Raw genomic sequence first — 23,133 nt, forward strand, 5'->3', positions numbered from 1 at the left:
TTTTATATGTTTATAACTCTAGATATTTACTTTTACTGTAACAGTCAAGTAACAGTAGTTTACAAATCAAAAAGTACTGTTGTACCTACCCTGACTGACGGACGGGGCCGACAACGGCCCGTAATCCGTCCGACGGCTTGACAAAACGGCCCGAATTCCGACGGTTTGTCCGACGGAATTCGGGCCCTTTTATGCAACACTTTGTCCGACGATCGTCGAAATCGACGTTTGAGAAAATCGACGTTGACGGGCCGTTGTCGGGCGACTTTGTTATTTAGAATTTCCTACCGCTGTCGGACGCTCACGTTTCGGATTTGGGGCTTAATCAATCAAAAGTATTTTTTTTGCAAACAAGTACTTTTTATTTATCTTTATTGATGATTGATGTATTTTTGTCTTCAGTGTGTGCCGATTTTGATCCAAAGAAGCAGTTCTTGCATGTTTTGTTTGTGTCCTTGTCTAAGAGAAAAGGTAATTTAAGAAAATATTAAAAAAAAAACAAAAAACAAGCAAATGTAGAATTTACCTCTTCTACCACCGGTGCGCTCAAAGGACCGACAACTGCTTATCCCTGATGGTCTTCACCGGAACTTTCTCCTGTTGTTCGGAGGACCGAATCCTCGCCGATCAAAATGGTTTCTCCGGAGAGGGCAATTTATCCACCGCTGCTGGATTCCGTCCAGGGAGAAATTGTTTATTTGGTTTGTTCGCACTAATATCATTTTAAAATAAAATTATAAGGATTTGGTAATTAAGAATTTTTTTTTAAATACTTTTCTTTGTTAAAACCAATGATCTGTCATAAATTTTAGCACCGCCTGCTAATTTTCTATACGCCGATCAAACGCAGGACAAACGCTCGAAAATGGCAGGACAAGATCGATTTCAGGTAGATAACGCTTCAAATCGAACGACCGCCGGACTTCAGTCTAACAGGGTAGTGTGGTATTAAAAGTAGGTATACTTTTAATTCAAAAGATAAGCCTGGTCTACAAAAGGAAACTCGCAGGATTGCAGATGCAACCGCAAGTTTTAAATACATGCAAATCAATCTGATCTTCTACAATGACAATGCTGCGATTCAGTACTAAAATCTCAGACCGCAGGTCGCATGTTCTAAATTTGGAAATAAATGAAAATTTTCGCAGGATTTCAGCAACCAACTCAGTCCATTGTAGATACTCGCAGGAAAGTCTGCGTATTTAGAACGAAAATTTTTCTCATCTGTCATCGCGGCGCAGCGTAGGATCGCAGCAGTTTCCCGATGTAGATCAACTTCATTCAACTTCATTTTACCCAAATTTGAGCTTGTCAAAATGGGCGTGAATACACGCTCTCGACACACCCCTCGTTTTCGGCAAGGCTGTCAAAATTGCGCAACATTTTTTTTAGTACAGTTTCGGAACAATTCGAAGCACCGTCGGCTCGCGGCAGCGTTTGTACTAATTTTTCTCCATTCATGGTGTTTTTGTTGGTCGAATCACTTATCCGGATTTCACGGCGGCTATTTTATTATATTCCTATCGGGAAAATCGCTCTAATCGTCGGGTTCTATCGGATTGTTCCGGATTTTCGTGGCGGCGGCGTGTTTTGAAGCGAGTTTGTTTTCCTTCCGGAGTCGGACGGCGGCGGCGACGTGCGCGAAAAGTGTGCTCCCTTGAATCGCTTGAACAACCCCCCCAACAGCAGGAGCAGGTTCTCTCACTCTCGGTGTTGACCTCCTTCCCTCCCTAGTGGGGAACAGTTGTACCAGGTAAGCGAGATGCCCCGGTGGAACACGACAGAACGCCCCGCACCACCATCGAAGCAAGCCCGTTGAAAAATTTCCGAACTGCTGAGGGAACATTTTCTTCCTCTTCCTTGCTGCTGCTGCTGCTTCCTCCACCTCTTGCTTCAGCTGAAGTTGCTGAAAAAGTGTGCGTGACGACGGTGGCCACGGACGGACGGAACCGTGGTTTTCATGAGGATTTTTTTTTTTGTTTTTGCGTTGGGTTTTGGCATGCTACTCGAAAGAAACTGCGTTTTTCTTCCCTTTTATTGGGTTGATTTTCGACCACTTCCGGTGCCACACCGGAAGTCGGCGTTTGCACGTCGTGACCTTTGACCCTGGTTCGCCGGGACTAGCCGACCGAGTCCCAGACAGTCGAGGAGATGGATTCGTCGCAACTTTTGCTTTTGCTAGTATTTTCTAGGTTAGGCAAATGTCAAAATGTTGCGTTGAGAAAGGGGAGCAGTTCCCGGGGAAGGTTTTTTTTCGTCTTTCGGAATTCTTCGAGCCATGGGGAGGGCAATGCTGTTGGCATCCGAAAGTGGGTCCAATGGGTGGCACCCGGAAGGCTCCGTCGGAATGGCCACTGGAGAGGGAAGAAAATTTAGGACGTGGACGAAGACAGTTTTGACAGATCGTCGTCGTCTGGTGAGAAAGATTGTGACGTCACACGGGAGGGTTTTTGTTGTATTTTGCTGCTGCGGGTGTGTGCGTGTTGCACCGTTTTTTAGCACCGCACCGTGGGAAAAGCGTTGGTCAAATTTTTAAATTATATATTAAATTACATCAAGATTCTATTTTTACAAACATTTTTGTTTGATTGACTTTATATTAGCACTTTTTTTTAAGGAAATTTAATTTAATATAAAATATTGATAAAAAAAAGTCGCAAAAATAGAAATAAGTATGAACCAGGGTGGTTACTTAAGTAGGAAAAGTCGGGATTTTTGGACAAAAAGTCTGGAAGAGTCGGGAGCATATTTGCTTGTAAAATAGTTATTGAATATTTTGGTAATATTTTGATATTATTGTTCAGTCCCGCCCGTGTGGATCAATCGGACCGCGCACTGGACTCACAATCCAGAGGTCGCCGGTTCGAATCCCGCGGCGGGCGCTCTAAAATTCTTTGTGTAAATATGGGTATTCGGCGCCGTCGCTCCGTGCCATACTTTCATACACTTAGGAGCCCAGGGCGGCGAAGTCCTTGCAGATAAAAAGGAAGACACTAGTGGTTGGTACTAGCAATGGTGGCCGACAGCTATAAAGTCAACTTCGTCGTTCACAACGATAAAGCTTATCTTTCTGAGCACAGCGACCTTTTGTTTTTTGTCGCTTCTTACAAATTGAGTTGTTGAGGTTTAACGCCGACTCGATTTGGAGATTAGAAAGGAGTGCACTTTTTACATGGACTTAGCACAGTTCGATGCGGTCGTCGATTTTGTCGACCGTGTAAACAGTGCACACGAGCTGTCAAATGACGTCACCTAATTGAGTTATCTAAGCCCAATCTCAAGCACACTAGCAAAACATTTGTTTTGCTGGCAGGTACACAATTTAACCTCAATCTTTTTCGTGTACGTTAAGACCGTTCAAGCTGAGTCCAGCAATAGTTTTTTTAAAGGAATATTTAATAAATAGAAGTAAACTAAATTTATTTAGTAGCAAATTTGTTTTTTAATTATTAGTTTTTCACAAACTTTTTGCCTTCCTCATCTCACTGAGGAAAGGCTATAAAATCACTCGAAAAAAGAACTTCTTAAATAGGCCTCGTAGACCCACCTTCACGTATCGAGAAATTAAAAGTGAGAGTGTGTGCAACATGGAGTTAAACTTTCTGTGCAGTTGCTGTGAAGGTTCCCATGGCACTTCGAAAAGTTTAACTCCATGTGGCACGCACACACTCTCCCTTTTAATTTCTCGATACATATCGACTCAGAATCAAATTCTGAGCAAATGTCTGTGTGTGTGGATGGACGTAGATTTTTTTTCTCACTCACTTTACTCGGAACTGCCTTGACCAATTTTGTCCGGATCTATGTTTTTAGATCCGTCTACAGGTCCCATAGGTCATATTTTCATACCATTATGTTTAGTAAAGTACTTCAAAAGTTATGCTAAAAATACGATTTTGACTAAAGTTCGCAATATTGTAAAAAGGGTGTTTTTTGGAGGAAAGGCCGTCATGCTATACATTTTGAGAAAGGTATTTGAAAGACCTTTCCAACGAGTCCAAAACATTGAAGATCTGATAACCCTATCAAAAGTTATTAGCACTTAAGTGTTATTTATGCACTTTTTGGAGGCCGGATCTCATGATATTTTGATGAAAACGTTGTCCGGATCTATCATGCGACCTATCTTTGGATGGGTAATTAAAAGACCTTTTTAACGAGCACAAATTGGATTGAAGATCTGACAACTCTATTATAAGTTGTAAGTACATAAGTGCCCTGCAATATGAAGATCTGACTACCCAATCTAGTCACAGAGTAAGACAGAGTTACCACTGCCACTTGATTTATGGTTCCACTTTGTGGTACATCGCAGGTACATCGCACGCCTGCTACTAGCAAACCTTATGGAGCCAAAAAATAAAATGACATATCTTCTGACTGCTCGCTCTGTGTTACTCTGTGATCTAGTGGTATCGACCCGATCTTTGTATGCTTTCTCAGAGCGCCTTTTGTGACTGTCATTTCAAAGCGATTGTCAGTGAACGTACACCAAGTTGAAACGAACGAAACCGATTAAGCAGCCACAACGTTGCACCCGACACCGACTGATACTGATACGTCGACCGGTGTTCCCAAACATAGACGGGAAGTTCCTAGAGTGCATATAATTTTTCGACCCTAACTTTTTAGCCACATTAAACGCACCTACCGTCCCGCAGTTCACCGTGTGGCCACCGTCGTCGTCGTCGTCTTGGTCGTTGTTTAGTCCCACCGTGGATGTGTACTCATGACGAAGACACACATTTCACAAACACAGACATCAGCAGAAGCAGTCGCGATTCAGAAATCTAACAAGAAAAGGGACGTCTGTGATCGTGTGCACTTTCAGGCAACAGCACCAGTGTGGAAGTAGTAGCAGTAGCAGCAGCAGCAGTTCAGTGGATAGATGTGACATAAGATTGTACTGTGTATTGTGTATACTAGATTCGACTAGTGAATCCGTCGAAAGCTGAACGAAAGACGATCATTGTTGAACTCATTGTTGATTCTATCTGTCTTGACCAGCTCAACTACAAGATTCCGACGTTGACCCGCCGGGTTCTCGTCCCGAGGACACTTTACAGCGGTGAGGATAATACATATATGGACAGCATACAAGTTGCGTTCATGTGTCTTTGTGTGCGTTTCCGAGCGCAGGATTCTGTGTTCTGCTATTTTTACTCACCGGATTCCACTTTTATGTGGCCCTCTCGTCTAGAAGCGCAAGCAAAACACAACGCAGAATCTTTTCCGTATTAAAATAAGGCAAACTCGGCTATATTTTGGCCCCGCCACACATAATTCAAGCAGCGATTGTTCGGCTCGTGACAAAACGGTAAGGCTGGTTGACGAATAAGATCCGCGGGATTACAGCCCGGGTGGGAACTGTGTTTACCTTTTTACAACACAACCCGTTGCGTAGATTGTGACGGGTCGCGGCCATTGAATTGGAAAACCTTGAAGAGATCGAAATTGCGGCTCCACAACAGTGAAGAGTGAGGTGGTCGAGGACGAAAAACAAGTTTTTTTTTCGGTGGGTTGAGTTTGAGTGAGAAACTAGTGTACTACCAAGTGTTACTGCTGCTATCAGTCGATGACAAAAGTTGCTGTGGCTTTTTGGCTCTTTGCGGGAAGAGTAAAGTGAAAAGTTATCGCAAATTGTGGTGAGGAAGCAAAATTGTAAGTGAAGGAATGAGCTGCTGGCAGAAACTGGAAAATATATGGCATTAAAAAAGTTTTCAGATTGGTATAATTATTAATAGTGTGGAAAGTCAAGAGAAATGTTCATTAATTCTAGAGCACTTGAAAAAAATCAACTCAATGTGATCGCGCGAGTGCAATAACTTTTTATGTACCGTAAAACGGGGTGACTTTGATAGCCGGGGTGACTTTGATAGGTTTGCGATTTTTCCGCAAAATGAAGAGTACAATTAAAATACGTAAGAAATGGTTTAGAACCATACTGACCATGGTAGAGAAGTGTTCAAAGTACCTCAAGAAGAACTTTTCATAAAATTTTGACAAGTTTAAAAAGTTAGTTAACTATAGTTATGAAAATGTTGATGAAAGTCATTATTTTAAACTTCTCAAAGTGTCATGATTTTCTCAATGAACATTATTTTTAATCAGAAAACGGAATTAATTTTCGGATTCTTTGGACAATTTTCCACTAGGAGAAGGTTAAAAAAGTTTGTAAAAAAAATAATATGTGTTTTTGAAACACAATTATAAAAACTCTCTAAATTTATAGGCAATTTCAGTTGAACAAATTTCAAGTAAAATGTGAAAACTTGTGATTCGTGCTTCGAATTCAGTATAAAATGCAATATAAATCGATAATTTTATAAAACAAAACTAGTTTTAACAAATTTCAGGCAAAATTCCGACTTTTTAACAATTTTACCTAAAATTTATATAAATTTTGCTTAAAAGCTTATACACTTAGTTAACTAAATATAAACATTGATTTTTTTCTTAAATACTGTGTCAGCTACTTTAGTGATGGTACATTTAACGTACAAATGAAGTTTGAACATCTTAAATATGATTTTAACAAGAAAAACTATGACTATCAAAGTCACCCCGGAATTCAAACTAAGAATTTTTAACGTAACTATTTTTCTAAACATTATTGAAAAAACTTTTTTCCGAAATAGTGCATGGACTTTGTGTGGGCTGCCCCAGTACATGTTTTAAAAATAATAATCTTAAGAAAAACCTTACCTGTTGGAAAATATTCTAAAAACAAATTGAAATCCTATCAAAGTCACCCCGGTTTACGGTACATCGATCTTCGTTTCAATGATCAGAAATCACTAACTCGTCGCCGATCCAATCGCTTGAATCGTCTGCCCGCAACCAATCGTGAGCTACCATGATTTAGGGGCAGGGGGGGGGGGGGGGCAGAATGGACCAGGGGGGCAGAATGGGCCACCCTTGGTTTTGGGCTTTAGAATGGATTTAGACCAATTGTAAGGCAAGGGTCTTATAAAGGACGTCAAATAACTTCACCATACCGAAAACGACGTTTGAATTCATTGTATTTTTCGAATTATGAGCAAAAGTGTAAATTTATTGACAAAACTACGCAAATGTTGTTTATTTCGAGGTTTTTAAATAAGCTTTCTGAAAAGTTGGATTGTTTGAAAAAGTTTGCTCAATGCTTATAACGTTACTAGATGTTACTACCAAGGTAAACAAACAACAACGGAACCTTAAAATCATTTAGAGACTTGGTGGTGGAAGTGTTAAATTAAAATCCACTTGGGGGCAGAATGGGCCACCCTTATCCTGCCTTATAAAAACAATCAAAAGTTATGAAATTTGGATTAAATGGATTATTTCACTCCAGGTAGCTTCACAAATCACGTTTAATGCAAAATTAGTTGATTTTTTAGTTGTTTTGATGATTATTTGTAAAAATAGTGTCCTTTTTCAACATAATAACACTATTTTCAAAAATTTTGTTTTGATAAGTGACTATTTTTATTAAAGTGGTCTAACTTCATGGAAACTATGTTAGAAAGGTACCTTAAGTCATTTCTTATCTCCCTTCAACGTTGTATTAGACAAAATGGCTTGTTTTCTAAAGTGGCCCATTCTGCCCCACAGGGTAGCCCATTCTGCCCCGCACCCTGGAAAAAAAGTCGAAAAAACTTTTTTTTTAAAGTGGCTCAAAAACAGTTTTAAGCTAAAAAATTTCATCAACCAAGTATATAACATTGAAGGGAACATCCCAAAGCATAAGCCTACTACACTGAATTCATAAGTTTTCATGTTTTTCTATGGTTTTTGGCGCACTTTACTTAGGCGGGCCATTCTGCCCCCCCTCCCCAGTAGATCGATTCACACAGCCTGGATTTCTAATCCTTTATTATTTGGTTGGCCTACTACGCTTCGCTCGACAAAGATCATTTTTCTAATTCCAATAATAATGTAAACGACTTAAAAAGATTTTTATGGATTTTCAAAATGATAAAAATACCTCTTTGAGTTATTGCGTTATATTTCCCACACAATGAATTGTATCTTGGGTAATGGCAGCGATTTTAAAATTGTTTTTTTTTATTTATTTGTTTTTTGCCTTCCTCACCTCACTGAGGCAAGGCTATAAAATCACTCGAAAAATGAACTTCTTAAATACGGCTCCTAGATATACCTTCACGTATACCTATCGACTCAGAATCAAATTCTGAACAAATGTCTGTGGGGATGTGTGTAGACATGATTTTTTTTCCACGCGATTATCTCAGAACTGGCTGAACCGATTTTGGCCGGATTCGCCTTATTCTGTTCGTTTTGGGGTCCCCTAAGACCCTATTAAATTTCATTCTGTTTAGTGAAGTACTTTTAAAGTTATGCCAAGAAAAAGTTTTTTTGTAGCTATGTAGCACCCATTGAGAAAATCATGACACTTTGAGAAGTTTAAAATAATGACTTTCATCAACATTTTCTTAACTATAGTTAACTATTTTTTTAAACCTGTCAAATTTTATGAAAAGTTCTTCTTGAGGTACTTTGAACACTTCTCTACCACGGTCAGTATGTTTCTGAACCATTCCTTACGTATTTTAATTGTACTCTTCATTTTGCGGAAAAATCGCAAACCTAAGTCACCCCGTTTTACGGTAACTCATGAGACTTTTCTCCTTTATTTTGGAGAGTTGGTAAAAAAAAGAATTGAAATTTTTTTTTTTGAAAAACTCTTAAATTAATTTGTAAGTACAACCTGAAATACAACATGAATGCGAGGAACCCAAGTAACATTTTTAAACGAACTAGCCACCACCAAGTTTTATTAAGGGTTTTTTGTAGCATCTTGATTGCTTAATAGTTTTATTTGGGCATTCACCGCAACCAACAAGCAAGAGCTAATTAATAGGTTCTAACAGGGTTTTATGCCTCGGACATAAAACCGGGTGTAAATAAAAGCCGACTGGCTTTCAATAAGGTTTTATGAAAGTTTTAACAGATGCTTGAAAACCAGATGGCAATACCATGCTAACCGGTTTTATCGCATGCTTTGTTAAAACCTAGGGTGTTGTAGCTGTCAAGTGCCATTAGGCATGTAAAAAGTTCACTTAAAACCATAAGCTCCTTAAAGAGCATTTATCACGGCCAAATAGCAGTGCATAAATATGGCGCTAGACGCGTGTTCTGATTGAATATGATTGACCGCCATCTTGGTTGAAAAAATAGAAAACTGAAAAATTTGATTTAAATTTGATGAAAACACACATTTATGCTTAATTTTGTGGTATGATTAATATAGCGATAGATGTTTAAAAATATTTTGAACATTTTTTTCAAAGAATTGCAATAAAATATTTTTTAACATTGAACACTATGATTACAAAATATTGATTTTTGATGAAGCGAGTTGAATTTTTTGGCTCTATCTCCCCTACATTTATCAATAAAATTTCAACCGCAGCTGAATTTGAGCCATCAATTGTGAGAAATAAGCTTTCAAATTATTTGGATTAGCTCTAATATCTATTATTTATCATCGCCATTTTTGACAACCATCTCCATAATTGGCAAGACGAAGACTTATTTTTGCCAAAATAAAACCTATTTGGCATAAGACGTTTGAAGACGTATGAAATGTCATTTTTCCATAACTCCTGACTAGGTTTTAACAAAGGTTTTATCAAGGCTTTGAGGATGTTGTTAGGATTCAGTTGTAAAGCCTTGAACTCCTATGTAGGTTTTATAAATAGGCCGTAACAACCTTTTGCGGAGGTCCTTTTGGGTTTTAAGTGGGGTTTATCAAGGTTCTGGGGAGTTTGTTACGACTAAGGGGTTTTAATGTTGGTTTTGGCTGATAGGTTTTATAGCGGTTGTGACAGCTTTGATAAAGCCTAAAATGTTACTTGGGAAGGCACCAACCACCTTAAGGTGGGTGATGTAACGTTTTTTTATGAAAATACATTTTTTTTCAGAATTTTTAGTACACCATCAAATTAGGCATTCATTACACGAATGCCAAATTATGGTAAAGTGTCAATAATAAACTATATTAAAAATAATAAATTGGGCGTCTAATTTTACAAATAAAAGTCCATTTGACACCAAACTTTTATTTCTTCACGGTTTCGAGCTACACAGCGAAAAATCCGATGGTAAAATCGCATGCAAAAGCATGCACATCACCTTTGTGAAAAAAGACACTTAATATTACACTCTGCATGTACAATTTTTGTAAACACAAAAAAAAAAGTTGCAAGCGACGGGATTCAAACTCCAACAGTAAGGACTTTTTCTCATCGAAACCGACTACTTTATCGACATCATTTTGCTGGGCGAGATAGGACGCCGTCTATTTTTAGACGATGACTCAGCACTTTTACACTCTTGCGCTTAAAAAAACCAGGTGGCAGCACGATGTAACGCCACGTCCCTATTCGGCCATCAGACCAATGAAGAATGGATATGGAAAGGATAAACGCATATATCAGCCTGACATTCGGTCAAGTAGGTTTTCCATAGTGATGTGCTACAAATTTCAGGGTGTAATATTACATAGGGACGTGGCGTTACATCGTGCTGCCATCTGGTTTCTTTAAGTGCAAGAGTGGAAAAGTGCTGAGTCATCGTCTGAAAATAGACGGCTTCTTATCTCGCCCAGCAAAATGAAGTCGATAAAGCAGTCGGTTTCGATGGAGAAAAAGTGGAAAACGTGGTCTAAAAATAGCGACGCCATCCCCCTATAGAGCTTTATGACGTTTCGCGTACACACACTAGCGCACCATTTGATTTTGCTGGCCGGACAAAATTTAACCTCACTTTTTTTCGTGTACGTACACGCAATACATGCGCACGTAAATAACTCTATAGCATGGCTTTCTACCTAAGGTACTCGCGATTGAGTGTGTAGTAGTGCGGTTGTCAAAATCGTTATCTCTGACTCTCTCACTCCACTGACACTGACATTGTTTATGTTTTGGTTTTCCTGGCACGGTCCATTGTTCGTTTGTTATTGTTTTGGTTACATTGATAGGTTGGAGATTTTGTATTTGAACAAAGAAAATTACGAATGAAATATTAACATAACAGTATGGAATCATAAAATAACAATTTTGCACGAAACTATTTTTTAATGCACTATTGCTGCAAATAACTGTTTTGAACAAACGTACATAAATATTGTGTGACACAGCCGAGTATATGTTTTACGAAATATCAATCATGATAAATGTCTTAAGGAGCTATTCGTGTTTGACAGTTTGCTAAACTCGCAAACAAGGCAAAATTTATACAGGCGACGTTTGTACAACCAAATCCAGGCAAACTGGCAAACTGTCAAAAATTGCGAGTTTGTTTGTTTGCTGTAGTGTAATAGCTCCTTTACCGGTTGAATAATATTTGAGAAAAGGGACTATCAAAGTCACCCCGGTTGATGGTATTTAAAAAAAAACATACGCCAAGTATGCACCAGCAATATGATATTTTAATATTTTTTTTTACCGAAATGTGTCGAAATGGAAAAAAAACTTTTATGTAATATCATCGAAAATCCGATTTTACCAGACGGCGTACCGAATCTCCAAATTGCCGGGATGATAAAGATAAAAAAAAAACTTTTCAGCACTTGTATCGAAAAGAAACAATTTGGACACGGTTCACATTCGCTTGGAGATGGTGATCTTAGCGGGTTTTTAGGTCTTAGCTCGTTTTTTCCAGCACTCGTCGTATTATTCCAACTCGGCAGAAAAATAATCATTTTGCAACTTGTTGCATAAACTACTACCAGTTTAAAAGTTTAATGTCCATTTCAGTTTTGAGAACCACAATTTCAAAACGTTATATTTCTTTTAAATAAGTTCTAGTTACTTTAAATTTGTTACCGCAAAACTCCATCGAAAGCTTTTTCCACCCTGCTTCGATCCAAGTTCGAAAGCTTTCACAGCTCACTGAACCAACAAAAACCAACTGATGAAACAGAATCGGAGCAACAACGAACACTCATGAACACACTCAGGTGGACGGGAGGTTTGCGCGCTCGTATGTGTGTGCCATTCAGCAAATGTTCGAGGTAAACAAAGACGCATCACCCACACTTTCGTTGCCTCTGCGGTCGCGTCGTCTCGATCATCAATACACTGCCAAAATATCACACTTGATTCTTTTATGTTTCTTCGGTGTGTAGTTTTTGAGCTGCGTATAACAGATAAGATCGGTTCGGTGGAACCTTCTGGAGTTGCGTTGCGCGAGGGCTAACTTCACGCACGCACATGTGATTAGAAGAGTCGGACTATCGCAGAGAAGTTCCGTACGAATTCAGTAAGGTAATGTCGTGTGAATGATAACTATGAACTCTGAATAGGTAGTTGATAGAATTGCGATGCAACGATAATTTAAATTTTGCTAAAAAAAAACGTGCTCAATTTAATGCAACTGTCCACGTCACGCTTGGCCACCGTATGTGTTTGAGTTCGTTCTAATACACGACGACGCGTGTGTGTGTGGTTTGTGTCTCTTGTGTAATAGAAGGAGCAAATATCGATTGCGCAAAACGTCGTCGTCGTCGAACGGCACTTTTTCCCCTGACTCACCACCTCCGTGCGGCTCTCCTTCTCTCTCTCTCTCTGTTGAGCTACGAATTTGCCATGTGGTTGTGAGAGTAATACAGTATTTTTATTTATTATATCATTCATTGAATGTACTCGTGGAATGAATGTGGCCGGCAGCTGTAGGTGCATGTACGATGAATCACTGCTGTATTGGAAAGCAATTCATAAAGTATCGTCGAGGCATGAACATGAATTGTTGCCAGAATGAATCATTTTTTTAAGACTTGTGAGAAAAAGTCAAAGTAGCTATGTCCAAGACATAACCGGAGTGGCGTAAGATAACATAATTTATTTCAATTTAGAGCAATTCCAGCACAAAACAGGAATTTTTTAGGTACTTTTTTCTCGACCCTCTCCGATTTCAATGAAACTTTGTAGACATGTTATCCTAGGCCTATAAAAGCAATTTTTGTGTATATGGAGCCAGTTACACTCGATAATGACATTTGAGAAGGGCGTAAGTGTTTTAAATATTTTTGTATTTCGTAATTTAAATATTGCTGTATCTCGAAGTCGTTGCATCGTATCAAAAAGTGGTCAAAGACAAACTTGTAGGAAATTTGACGGGCTTTCTGAAAAAAATACACTGAAAGAAAAAAACACTCCACTTTTATGAGATTTTTTGATTTTTAATTTTAAAAGTCAAATTTGAAGGTGAGCCCACGATTTTTTTTCGTTCAAAACTTTTGTGAAAATAGCCTAAGATGTTACAAAAAGACTCACAAAAAATGCAGGATGGAGCAAATCACCTAAAAAAATACAAAAATCATTTACTGAAACTGTTTTTTTTTTCAAAAGTGCTCTAAACGTCAAAATTTTCAAAAACCGAACATGAGAGTCGATTCTCTAGACAATATTACATAAAAGTCTCCATATTGACCATTGTCCTAAGTCCAATCCTTGTGAAGTTACAGTGGTTTTAAAAATAAAAATGTTGAAAAAATAGGTTTTTTGATGGTTTTTGGCAATTTCTATAAGACAGACTTAATTTTTCAGTCTCAAAAATATGTTTAACGGAAAGCTCGTCAAATTTTCCATAAGTTTGTCTTTGACCACATTTCAGTTGGATGTATGGGCTTACAGATATAAGCTAATTACATTGCTCATGACTGAAAACATAATATTTTTTCAGTATAGTGTAGTAACCTGGATAGTAAATTAGCTTATATCTGCAAGCCCATGCATCCAATTGAAATGTGGTCAAAGACAAACTTATAGGAAATTGGACGAGCTTTCCGGTAAAAATATTTTCGAGACTGAAAAATCAAGTCATATAGAAATTGCCAAAAACCATCAAAAACCCTATTTTTCAACATTTTTATTTTTAAAACCGCTGTAACTTCACAAGGATTGGACTTAGGACAATGGTCAATATGGAGACTTTTATGTAAAATTGTCTGGAGAATCGACTCTCGTGTTCGGTTTTTTGAAAATTTTGACGTTTAGAGCACTTTTGAAAATAACAGTTTTAGTAAATGATTTTTGTATTTTTTTAGGTGAGTTGCTCCATCCTGCATTTTTCGTGAGTCTTTTTGAAACATCTTAGGCTATTTTCACAAAAGTTTTGAACGAAAAAAAAACGTGGGCTCACCTTCAAATTTGACTTTTAAACTTAAAAATCAAAAAATCTCTTGAAAGCGGCGTGTTTTTTTCTTTCAGTGTTTTTTTTTTCGGAAAGCTCGTCAAATTTCCTACAAGTTTGTCTTTGACCACTTTTTGATACGATGCAACGGCTTCGAGATACAGCAATATTTAAATTACGAAATACAAAAATATTTAAAACACTTACGCCCTTCTCAAATGTCATTATCGAGTGTAACTGGCTCCATATACACAAAAATGGCTTTTATAGGCCTAGGATAACATGTCTACAAAGTTTCATTGAAATCGGAGAGGGTCGGGTACAACCGATTCCCTATTTGACATGGAATTGCTCTTTAGGGACCATCCATAAACCACGTGGACACTTTATGGGGGGGGGGGGGGCGATTGGCGATTGTCCACGCTCCATACAAAAAAGATGTTTTTTGTATGGACAATTGTCCACGAAGGGGGGGGGGGGGGGTTCAAGATTCCCAAAAAAGTGTCCACGTGGTTTATGGATGGTCCCTTAGTAAATATCGACACATCTCTAGGGCACTGACAAATTTATCAAAGGGGTTGTACAAATATTACGTCTAAAGATTTTCGAGATTTCATAAAAACATAATTAAACTAAAAAAGCTATTAAAATACTTTGAAATAATAATGAAAATAATAAATAACTAAAATAATAGGATAGTAAGAGATAAACAATAATTGAAAATGTTAAATTTAAACCTAAAAAAAATAAATCTCGGAAATGTTTAATTTAAAATCCAGAGAATAAACAAAAAATACATAGATTAGAAAAAAATAATATAAACTAACAAAAAGATCTAAAATGTTCATTTTGAAACTTCAGAATTTAAAAAATCAGAAATAATTTTAGAATAATAAATCCAGATATTTAATCCTTAAAGTTTAAAATCTGAATTATGATTGAATTATATATGCATTTTTAAAACTCTAAAACCTTAAAATAATAAAAAAAAAACTTAATTCTAAATTCAAAAAATATTGCAATTTTCATGTTTTATCTCGCTAGTGGATAGGGAAATTACGACCGGAGAGAAAAAATAACATTGTGTGAAATACGAAATTCAACAGAAATTGTGAAAATTTTACCAGTTCCTGATGTAAAATTCCATATTTATTTTTTCACACAAAATGTGTCACCAATCCCAGATGGATTACCATCAATTTTTTGATGTGTGGACAATTGTTCAATGAAGTCGCAAATCTTTTCAGACTTGATTATCAAATGTTTCGATTGGCCGAAGTTCGATTATCCGGAGGTTTTTTTTTTATTTTATTTTTTATTAACATCAAAATAATGTTCAGTTACCTTATGTTCATCAAACTTGAGTGGTTGATTGTCTGTTGCATTTTATTTTAAAAATTTCATAGTCGCCCTGAAAAAGTTCCGGTAAGGTCAGTGTATGTTTTGTTCGGATACGCCCTAAGCAAGTGTTGCGAACATTGGCATGGACTGTGTCAAGGGAAGACGCCGGTTCATTTTCAATCTGTTAGTCAAAAGCTTTGATTTTGTATTTTGTATGAACTCAATCAATACCATGATCAAAGTGCGAAATGTATCATTAAATTAACACCTTTTGGGTTACAATTCAGCTTCAGTCATGTGTTACTAATCCAAACAAATCCAACCCATTCTGGCAACCTTCCAAACACTTCTAATACTAACAAATCAAAATTGTCTGCTCCAACAGACACACAAACCCAAAACTTGTTCATTTTCTCAGTTGCATGTGTGCTGCTGCACATTCCTCTCTCCTCCCTCAATCACCACACCCTTCTCTCTCTCTCTCGTTCACACTCAGTAATGAACGCTCTCCTCAAACCTTTCCCCTTCCGACGAGTACCGTACAGACAGACAGTGCCTACTGCTTAGTCCAACTAGGGAACTGCCGGTCGGCAGACTCGGACGTTGATTCATTCCTCGTTGAGCGCGCGTTCGGTGCGGACCACATTTTCTTTTTTCCTACGATTACGGAGGGGGACACCTCCGGGGGTCAGATAGTCATAGTCGCCGCCGGCTTGGGGAATCCGTTGGTGACGACACGCGAGTTTCAAGTGCTACGAGTCGTACGATATAGCGGAACTTGAAGAAGAATCGCGTGATTCGAGTGAAAAAGTGTAGCTGGAGGAAGGAAGAGTGCGTGTGCACAGGCGCGTCGCGTGGCCACTCGGAAATCGATAAAATCATCCCGGCAAAGATGGGTTACGACGAAGTGTTGGAGCATCTGGGTGGGTTTGGCCGGTACCAGAAGAAGATCTACGTGCTGTTGTGTTTGCCGGCGATTAGCTGTGCGTTCCACAAGTTGGCCGGCGTGTTTTTGCTGGCCACGCCGGACTACCGGTGCCGGTTGCCCTTTGAGATTGGGAACAATGTGACGTACGAGTTGCCGCCGGATGTGCTGGCGATGGCCTACCCGATGGATTCGTTGTCGAAGAAGTACTCGACCTGCAGCTATCTAGACGCGAACTATACCGAGACGTACTTCAACGGGGGGACGCCGGCCAAGGAGGTGGTCAATTGTGATCGGTGGATTTACGACCGGTCCCGGTACGAGAGTAGCACCGTAACGGATTGGGACATGGTGTGCGACCGGAACTGGCTGCGAGCATCGGCAGATTCGCTGTTCATGGTCGGAGTGATGCTCGGGAGTATCATCTTTGGGTACCTCTCGGACAAGTACGGCCGCAAACCGATCTTCTTCGCATCGCTGGTCACGCAGGTCATCTTTGGAGTGCTGGCCGGACTTGCGCCGGAGTTCTTCACGTACACGATCGCTCGTATTCTGGTTGGAGCCACCACTTCCGGGGTGTTTCTCGTGGCGTACGTCATTGCGATGGAAATGGTCGGCCCGAAGGATCGTCTGTACGCCGGAGTCGTGTGTATGATGTTCTTCTCGGTTGGATACATGCTGACGGCGGCGTTTGCGTACTTTATCCACGACTGGCGCAGTCTTCAAATCGCCCTAACTCTACCAGGAATCCTGTTCCTCAGCTATTGGTGGTTCATCCCGGAATCTTCCCGCTGGCTCATCTCCAACAATCGCCCAACGGAAGCCATCACTCTGATCCAAAAGGTCGCAAAATCCAACCAAGTCACCGTTCCGTCCGACGTTCTGGACAAACTCGTCGAAGAGGACAAGGCCGCCCTCGAGTCGGACAAGAACGAACCCAAACCTTCCCTGCTGGATGTCTTCAAGCACCCGAATCTCCGCCGCAAAGCCCTGCTCATCTTCTTCGACTGGTTCGTCAACAGCGGCACCTACTACGGCCTGTCCTGGAACACAAACAACCTGGGTGGAAACCCACTGCTCAACTTTGTCATCAGCGGTGCCGTTGAAATCCCGGCCTACTCGTTCCTCCTGCTGACCCTGAACCGGTGGGGTCGTCGAACCATCCTGTGCGGCTGCATGATCTTCGCCGGAACTATGCTCCTCTCCACGATGTTCGTCCCCAGCGACATGTCCTGGCTGATCGTCGTCCTCGCCATGCTCGGCAAGCTGGCCATCACATCCAGCTACGGCACCGTGTACGTCTTCTCCGCCGAGCAGTTCCCCACCGTCATCCGGAACGTGGCCCTCGGCGCGGCGTCCACCTCGGCCCGAATCGGCGGAATCCTCGCCCCGTACTTCAACCTCCTCGGAGACTACTGGCAACCGCTCCCGCTGCTCATCTTCGGCGCGATGGCCTTCGCCGGAGGTCTGCTGTCCCTCCTACTTCCCGAAACGCACAACCAAAAGCTGCCCGAAACCATCGCCGACGGGGAAAACTTTGGCAAGGTGAAAACACTTCCCGGGGAGGACGGCGCGGAACGGGCTCCGGAGGAGATGCAGGTCCTGAACGCGACCGTCGAAGCCGTCAACGAGAAGCGACCCGCGGAGGAGACCGACGCCGAGGATGGGAAGTTCTAAGGGGGTAGAGTTTAAGATAACGTAAGATGTTCCGCGGCAGGAGGTACTTAAGCTTAAGTCTACGATTTCAAAGTCGTCAGCTCATTTTGACGGTGATGATAACGACAAAACACAGACAAACAGACGAAACTTTTGATTGAAATCTATCGTCACTGCGTGAATTCCACGACACTAGCGCAATCTGGTGAGCAATCGTCCAAAACTGTGAATATCTGTTGGATTTTTTTTTGAAACCTGACTTAAATTCACCAAACTACATTTGCCAAACTTTTTTTTGAGTAGTGTAATACCTCCTTTAGATTTGCATCTTACTCGCACTTTTTTGTTTGCAGAAAATTTAGCCTACATACATTTTGCCTTGTTTAAAAGTTTGGCAAACTGTCAAACACGTTTTTTTTTTAGTTTTATTTAATTTTTGACGAAATCTCAGTCATTTTCGATAGAGTTTAAAAAAAAATAAAATGTGTTTTTTGTCAAAAAAAAAAGTCAAGAGCATGGTTGAAAATGTGACTTGTTGCAAATGTCAAATTTAGGTCAGTTACCGAAATCTGTCCGAATTGCACTAAATTTTCTTCAAATTCCGAATGAAGTTAATCCATTTTTTTCAACAAAATTCATTCCTAACGTTGGTGAAAGTCACCTTAAGCAAATAAACAACAACATTTCCAACGCTGGTATTTCCCTGCGAAAAAGCTTTGTTTACAAACTAGACAGCGCTCAACTGTCGGAACGTTTGACAGTTTGAAAAAAGTATGCAGGCAAAAAAAGCAGACGAACTGTTTAAAACAAACAGGTGTGTGTCTTTTCTAGTTTGAAAGCAAAGTTTGACATAATGGAATACCACATTAATGAAGTTTACACGCTCATTTGAAATAACTCATTTTCGCTCAGATTTCGTGAAAATCAATTTTTCTCAAGGATGTATTAGACTATTACAAACAAACTCGCACTTATTGACAGTTTGGTAGTTTGCCTGCTTTTTTTGCTTGTCTGTATTTGTTTGTCATAGTCTAATGCCTGCTCCAGTACTGATTTTTGGGGAGTTTTCTTACATCTACGATCGATAGCAATTCGAGTGTCTCGTCTGTTTGTCTGTGGCCACGATTTCAATCACCTTCTGTTCGTCTGTATTAGCAACAACACTAGATAGTATTCAGCAGCACTCTCGATAGGTATTTGATTTAGCAGTATAGATTATATTTACGTACATCGCATGAATGACATCGCCGTCGAATTCGTAGTCGTCGCAGCGATTTCAAGTTCACTTCAAAGAAAGACACATAAAGAGGGGAGAAAGAGTTAAACTTTAGACTGGTAAGCGCGATAATTGCTCGTAATGAAGTAGAAACACACCTCTTGCAGGTATGTACGCTCGTGAGGGGAAATCGATTTCCCCTTATTTTTCCATGCCTGAGAAATGTGAGACCATCGTACGATATTTTTGTTCGCTCACACCAATCATCATCGTACGAGATCGGATGTTACTGGACAAAAAAGAGCGTAGAATAGTGTGCCGGCAGAATCGCTCCAAATAGCTCAAGGTGGAAAAGGAAAGAGGAGATGGGTTATTTACCTTCTTTGAACTCTTATTTTTTTGCACAATTTCGGCGTCACGTCTGGACCCGCATAATTATGATTCTTTGGGCACCTGGAGGGAGAGCTACCGGCTTTTATTTCGAGTCTGTTGCACTCAAATTTGAGATGATAAAAAAGAAACGTCAAAAATTCCAAGCTGGATTCGAACCCAGACCTTTTGCATGACAGTCGGTGGCGATACCTACACCTTTTATATTGAAAACTTTCAGATGTTATCGAATATCAAACCAATTTCGAGTGTAGATTGCAAAATTACTGCAGTAAAGTGAACTCTGCGATAAATTTCAACCCAAAGAAAAATCCTCGCGCCATAACTCATAATTAGATGGCATTACCATCGAGTTTCACGCCGAGAACACCTGCTGTTTCGATAAAACTCCACTCAAGCGAAAATTCCGAGCCAATTCTCGGAACTATCCTCGCACTTTAATGCTTTTCCCTAAATTTACGCGCATGTCCGCAGCTTCCAACAAAGCAAAAAAAAAAAAAAATGGGCGCGCTCAAACTCAATTTTTATCGTCCGATGTCGTGCGATGAACTTCAAGTAAGTGCTTCTCGGAAATCCTGTGCCTGCTTTGATGGTCGGACACGTGGATGCGTCACTTTTTTTTTTACGAGCGTTGCCTTGTTGATGACGTGCAAACCGCGGTCGCGCGCGAAAAGTAGGCTAGGAAGTGCCTCGCCGACTGTCAGTCGGCATGCTATTTTTGGAGGTTAGAAACACCTTTTTGGCACACACTCTGCGCTGCACGCATACTAAAATTTAGTATTTTGGGCCGGGGCTTGGAAAATGCCGGTTCAAAAGAAAACCCACAACTGAGAACCGTTAATAGGATTCGGAGTTTTTGCTTGCTTTGGCTTCTGTGAGGTTATGAAAATGGATTAGCGAAAACGCAAAAACAAAAAAAACTGGCAACCCTAGCTGAAAAAGTTTGATCGTCTCACATGACGCCTGTTGCGCGCGGTCACTAAAAAGAACCCATACATTCCAATTAGTCGGTAGCAGCGTGTAGTACTTAAATGAATTGTTTTTATTTGCTTAACGATCGCGCGACACGTTGTGGAGAAATCAAAGTAGGTCTTGGGACTTCAAACAGCAGAAACAGTTTTGGTTGGTTACCCGCAGTTTTCTGCGTCGCGGTCAACGCACTCTTGGATCGAGCATATCTATCAGCTGTTCGAGTTGATTGATTCCCGTTCTTATCGAGTTACTCAAATAGCGCAGCGTCATGGCTGTCTAAGATTCCAGTCTGGCAACACTGTTCGGCTTTCTTTCGATTTCAAACAGAACTATCAATTTTGATTAACAATTGTCACGCAGATAGTTTTACTCTTTCTTCTCTCTCTTTCTCTCTCCATGGTCGGTGGGATCTCAAAACTCAAGACAATTGATTTCGATGGTTTGTTGTCAACACACGCCATGAATAAGCACTAAATCAATTTGAATTCACTGCACTGATAAAAAGCACAAACAGAACAAGCAGGACCATTGCAAATCGCGTAAGGGTACGATTTTTGTACGGAGGAAGAAAAGTGATAGACGATACGACGAGAGATGCCAAAAGTAGAAAGAATTTTTGAGAAAGTAGGTAGATAGATTAGAATGTTTTCCTCGTAGAAGTTTCAAATTCGGGAATCAGTTAACAGTATAATCATCAAACAATCAACTTAAAAGGCAATTTTTAACATCGCTGTCTTCTTAATTATACTTATGACTTTGTTTTACGGATAGTTAGTTTAAAGACATTTGCTTAAGACTTATCTCAAACTTAGATTTTTATCAGCTTTAGTATTAGAACAGTGAACTTCAGTATAAACAAAGAATTAGTTTTTTTTCTCAAATCATTATACAATTCAGTACTTTAATTATAAACTAAGCTAACAAATTGTAGTGTCTGCTCAACAGATATCAAATAGTATTTGTACTGTAGAATAGCTTGTTTGAAAGAAACAAGCTTTTTGGACGCATGTATTACTTACTCAACAAAGTACTGGTATAATAAAAATAAAAAGTTTGAGTGTAAAATTAATGTTATTTTTTTTTTTTCAAAATAATATCACAACCAAAAACTCAAACGTTTACTATTATTTCAATTTCTAGGGTAGATGTTACTATTTTGGACGTTTTGGAATAACCAACCAAAACTTCTTCCGATTTGGGCATTCTTACAAGTACAGACTGTTCCGTTATGACTACAGTTTTTCCAGTAACAGATTTCCATTTTGTTTGTATTATTTTTTTTTGTTTATGGGGTTTATTTTTGAAAAAGGTCAAATAAACATTTTTTTTGTTTTATCTTTTTGAGTGTTTTTCGAAAAAAAAATATTCTAAACATCCAAAAAGCAAAAAAATAAAATAAAAAAATAGTTAAAATTTAAGAATAACAATTCCTGATTTAGCTTAAATTTTTTAGGGGCCTTCCCTATTAACAAAGAAGCCATTTTGCGTCATTGGTTCGTCGATACAGCCATTCCACGTCAAACAGGAAGTCTCCAAATCAAAAGTGCTCCGATTTGGCTCAAATTTGGAGTGGGGGTTCTTTGGCCCAAATAATTAGACCCGTATTTTTTTGTTTGGCGATTAGGGTGGTCCTATTCGAAATAGGGTGGTCCATAAAATTGCGTTTTTCGTCGATTTTCGCAAAAAACACATTTTTCAAAAAATCATATCTCTGGAACGGCTGAACCAATTTTGGAGCGCCACAATTCAAAACAAAGGTTTTTAGTTGGGCTTTTATGGAAAAATATGTTGAGGTCCAAAAAAACTAGCTGAATATTTGGAAAGGTCCTATGAAAATTTCATTTGCCGATATCAAGGTCTCGGGACCAAAGAGCCCATGTCTGAAAATATGTTTTCCTGATTCCTTGTAATATTTTACTCAACATATCAAAAAATTGGGAATATACATTAACACGTTTCGGAGATATGATTTTTTTAACATAAAAACTGGGTTTTTCGACGCGCCGCGCGCAAAAACGGCAAAAGGACGAAAACGGGTAAAAATCACCTTTTTTCACTAAAACTGCGATAACTTGAAAATTTCAGCGATGACCTAATTTGACAGTTGCCCATACGAAAAAAGTATCTAAATATGATAGAATCTTTATCTTCGGAACAGAACTTCGGATCAGGCAAAGTTTATTAATATTGGTGAGAATAATTCAATGAAAATGTATAAAAAAATCAATTATTTTTTTAACTTCTTTTGAAAATTTTCATTCAAACGACTTTTGTTTTACTTTTTGTATGGAGCATGTTTTTTTTTCCTTTGTCTTGATTGTTACTTTTCAAATTTATCAAATTAAAAATTCTATAAAATCATGAAATAAAAAACTCAGAAGATTAAAAAGTTGTAAATTTAATAAATTAAAAGTTCAAGGGTTCCAAATTCATAAATTAAAAAAGTCCGAAATTCAAAAATTAATGTACCGTCATCATGCGCGACATTGGATCT

The 23,133-nt window shown here is 39.2% G+C and overlaps 2 protein-coding genes across 5 annotated transcripts in view; both read left to right on the plus strand.

Moving 5' to 3' along the window:
* The first annotated feature begins 1,483 nt into the window (after window positions 1-1,483).
* LOC120418343 (GIGYF family protein Gyf) overlaps window positions 1,484-23,133 on the plus strand; it is a 36,900-nt gene continuing 15,250 nt past the window's right edge. For 2 of the 4 annotated variants that reach the window (XM_039580692.2, XM_039580695.2), the window contains exon 1: window positions 1,484-1,753. The gene's annotated coding sequence lies outside the window, so the exon portion shown is untranslated. Of the gene's footprint in view, window positions 1,754-4,861; window positions 5,069-5,154; window positions 5,318-23,133 lie in introns of those variants that run through there. The other 2 variants (XM_039580694.2, XM_039580693.2) reach the window with 2 other exon arrangements.
* Window positions 16,019-21,143, plus strand: LOC120418345 (organic cation transporter protein-like). Its single transcript, XM_039580697.2, has one exon. It carries the CDS (start codon window positions 16,373-16,375, stop codon window positions 18,080-18,082), a length of 1,710 nt encoding a protein of 569 aa, XP_039436631.1. The 5' UTR covers window positions 16,019-16,372; the 3' UTR covers window positions 18,083-21,143.

Source organism: Culex pipiens, chromosome 1, assembly GCF_016801865.2.
Source record: "Culex pipiens pallens isolate TS chromosome 1, TS_CPP_V2, whole genome shotgun sequence".
NCBI classification, from domain to species: Eukaryota; Metazoa; Arthropoda; class Insecta; order Diptera; family Culicidae; genus Culex; species Culex pipiens.

Bases quoted from the DNA above. Each gene is read 5' to 3' on its own strand.
- LOC120418345 (XM_039580697.2), top strand. From the start codon at position 16,373: ATGGGTTACGACGAAGTGTTGGAGCATCTGGGTGGGTTTGGCCGGTAC.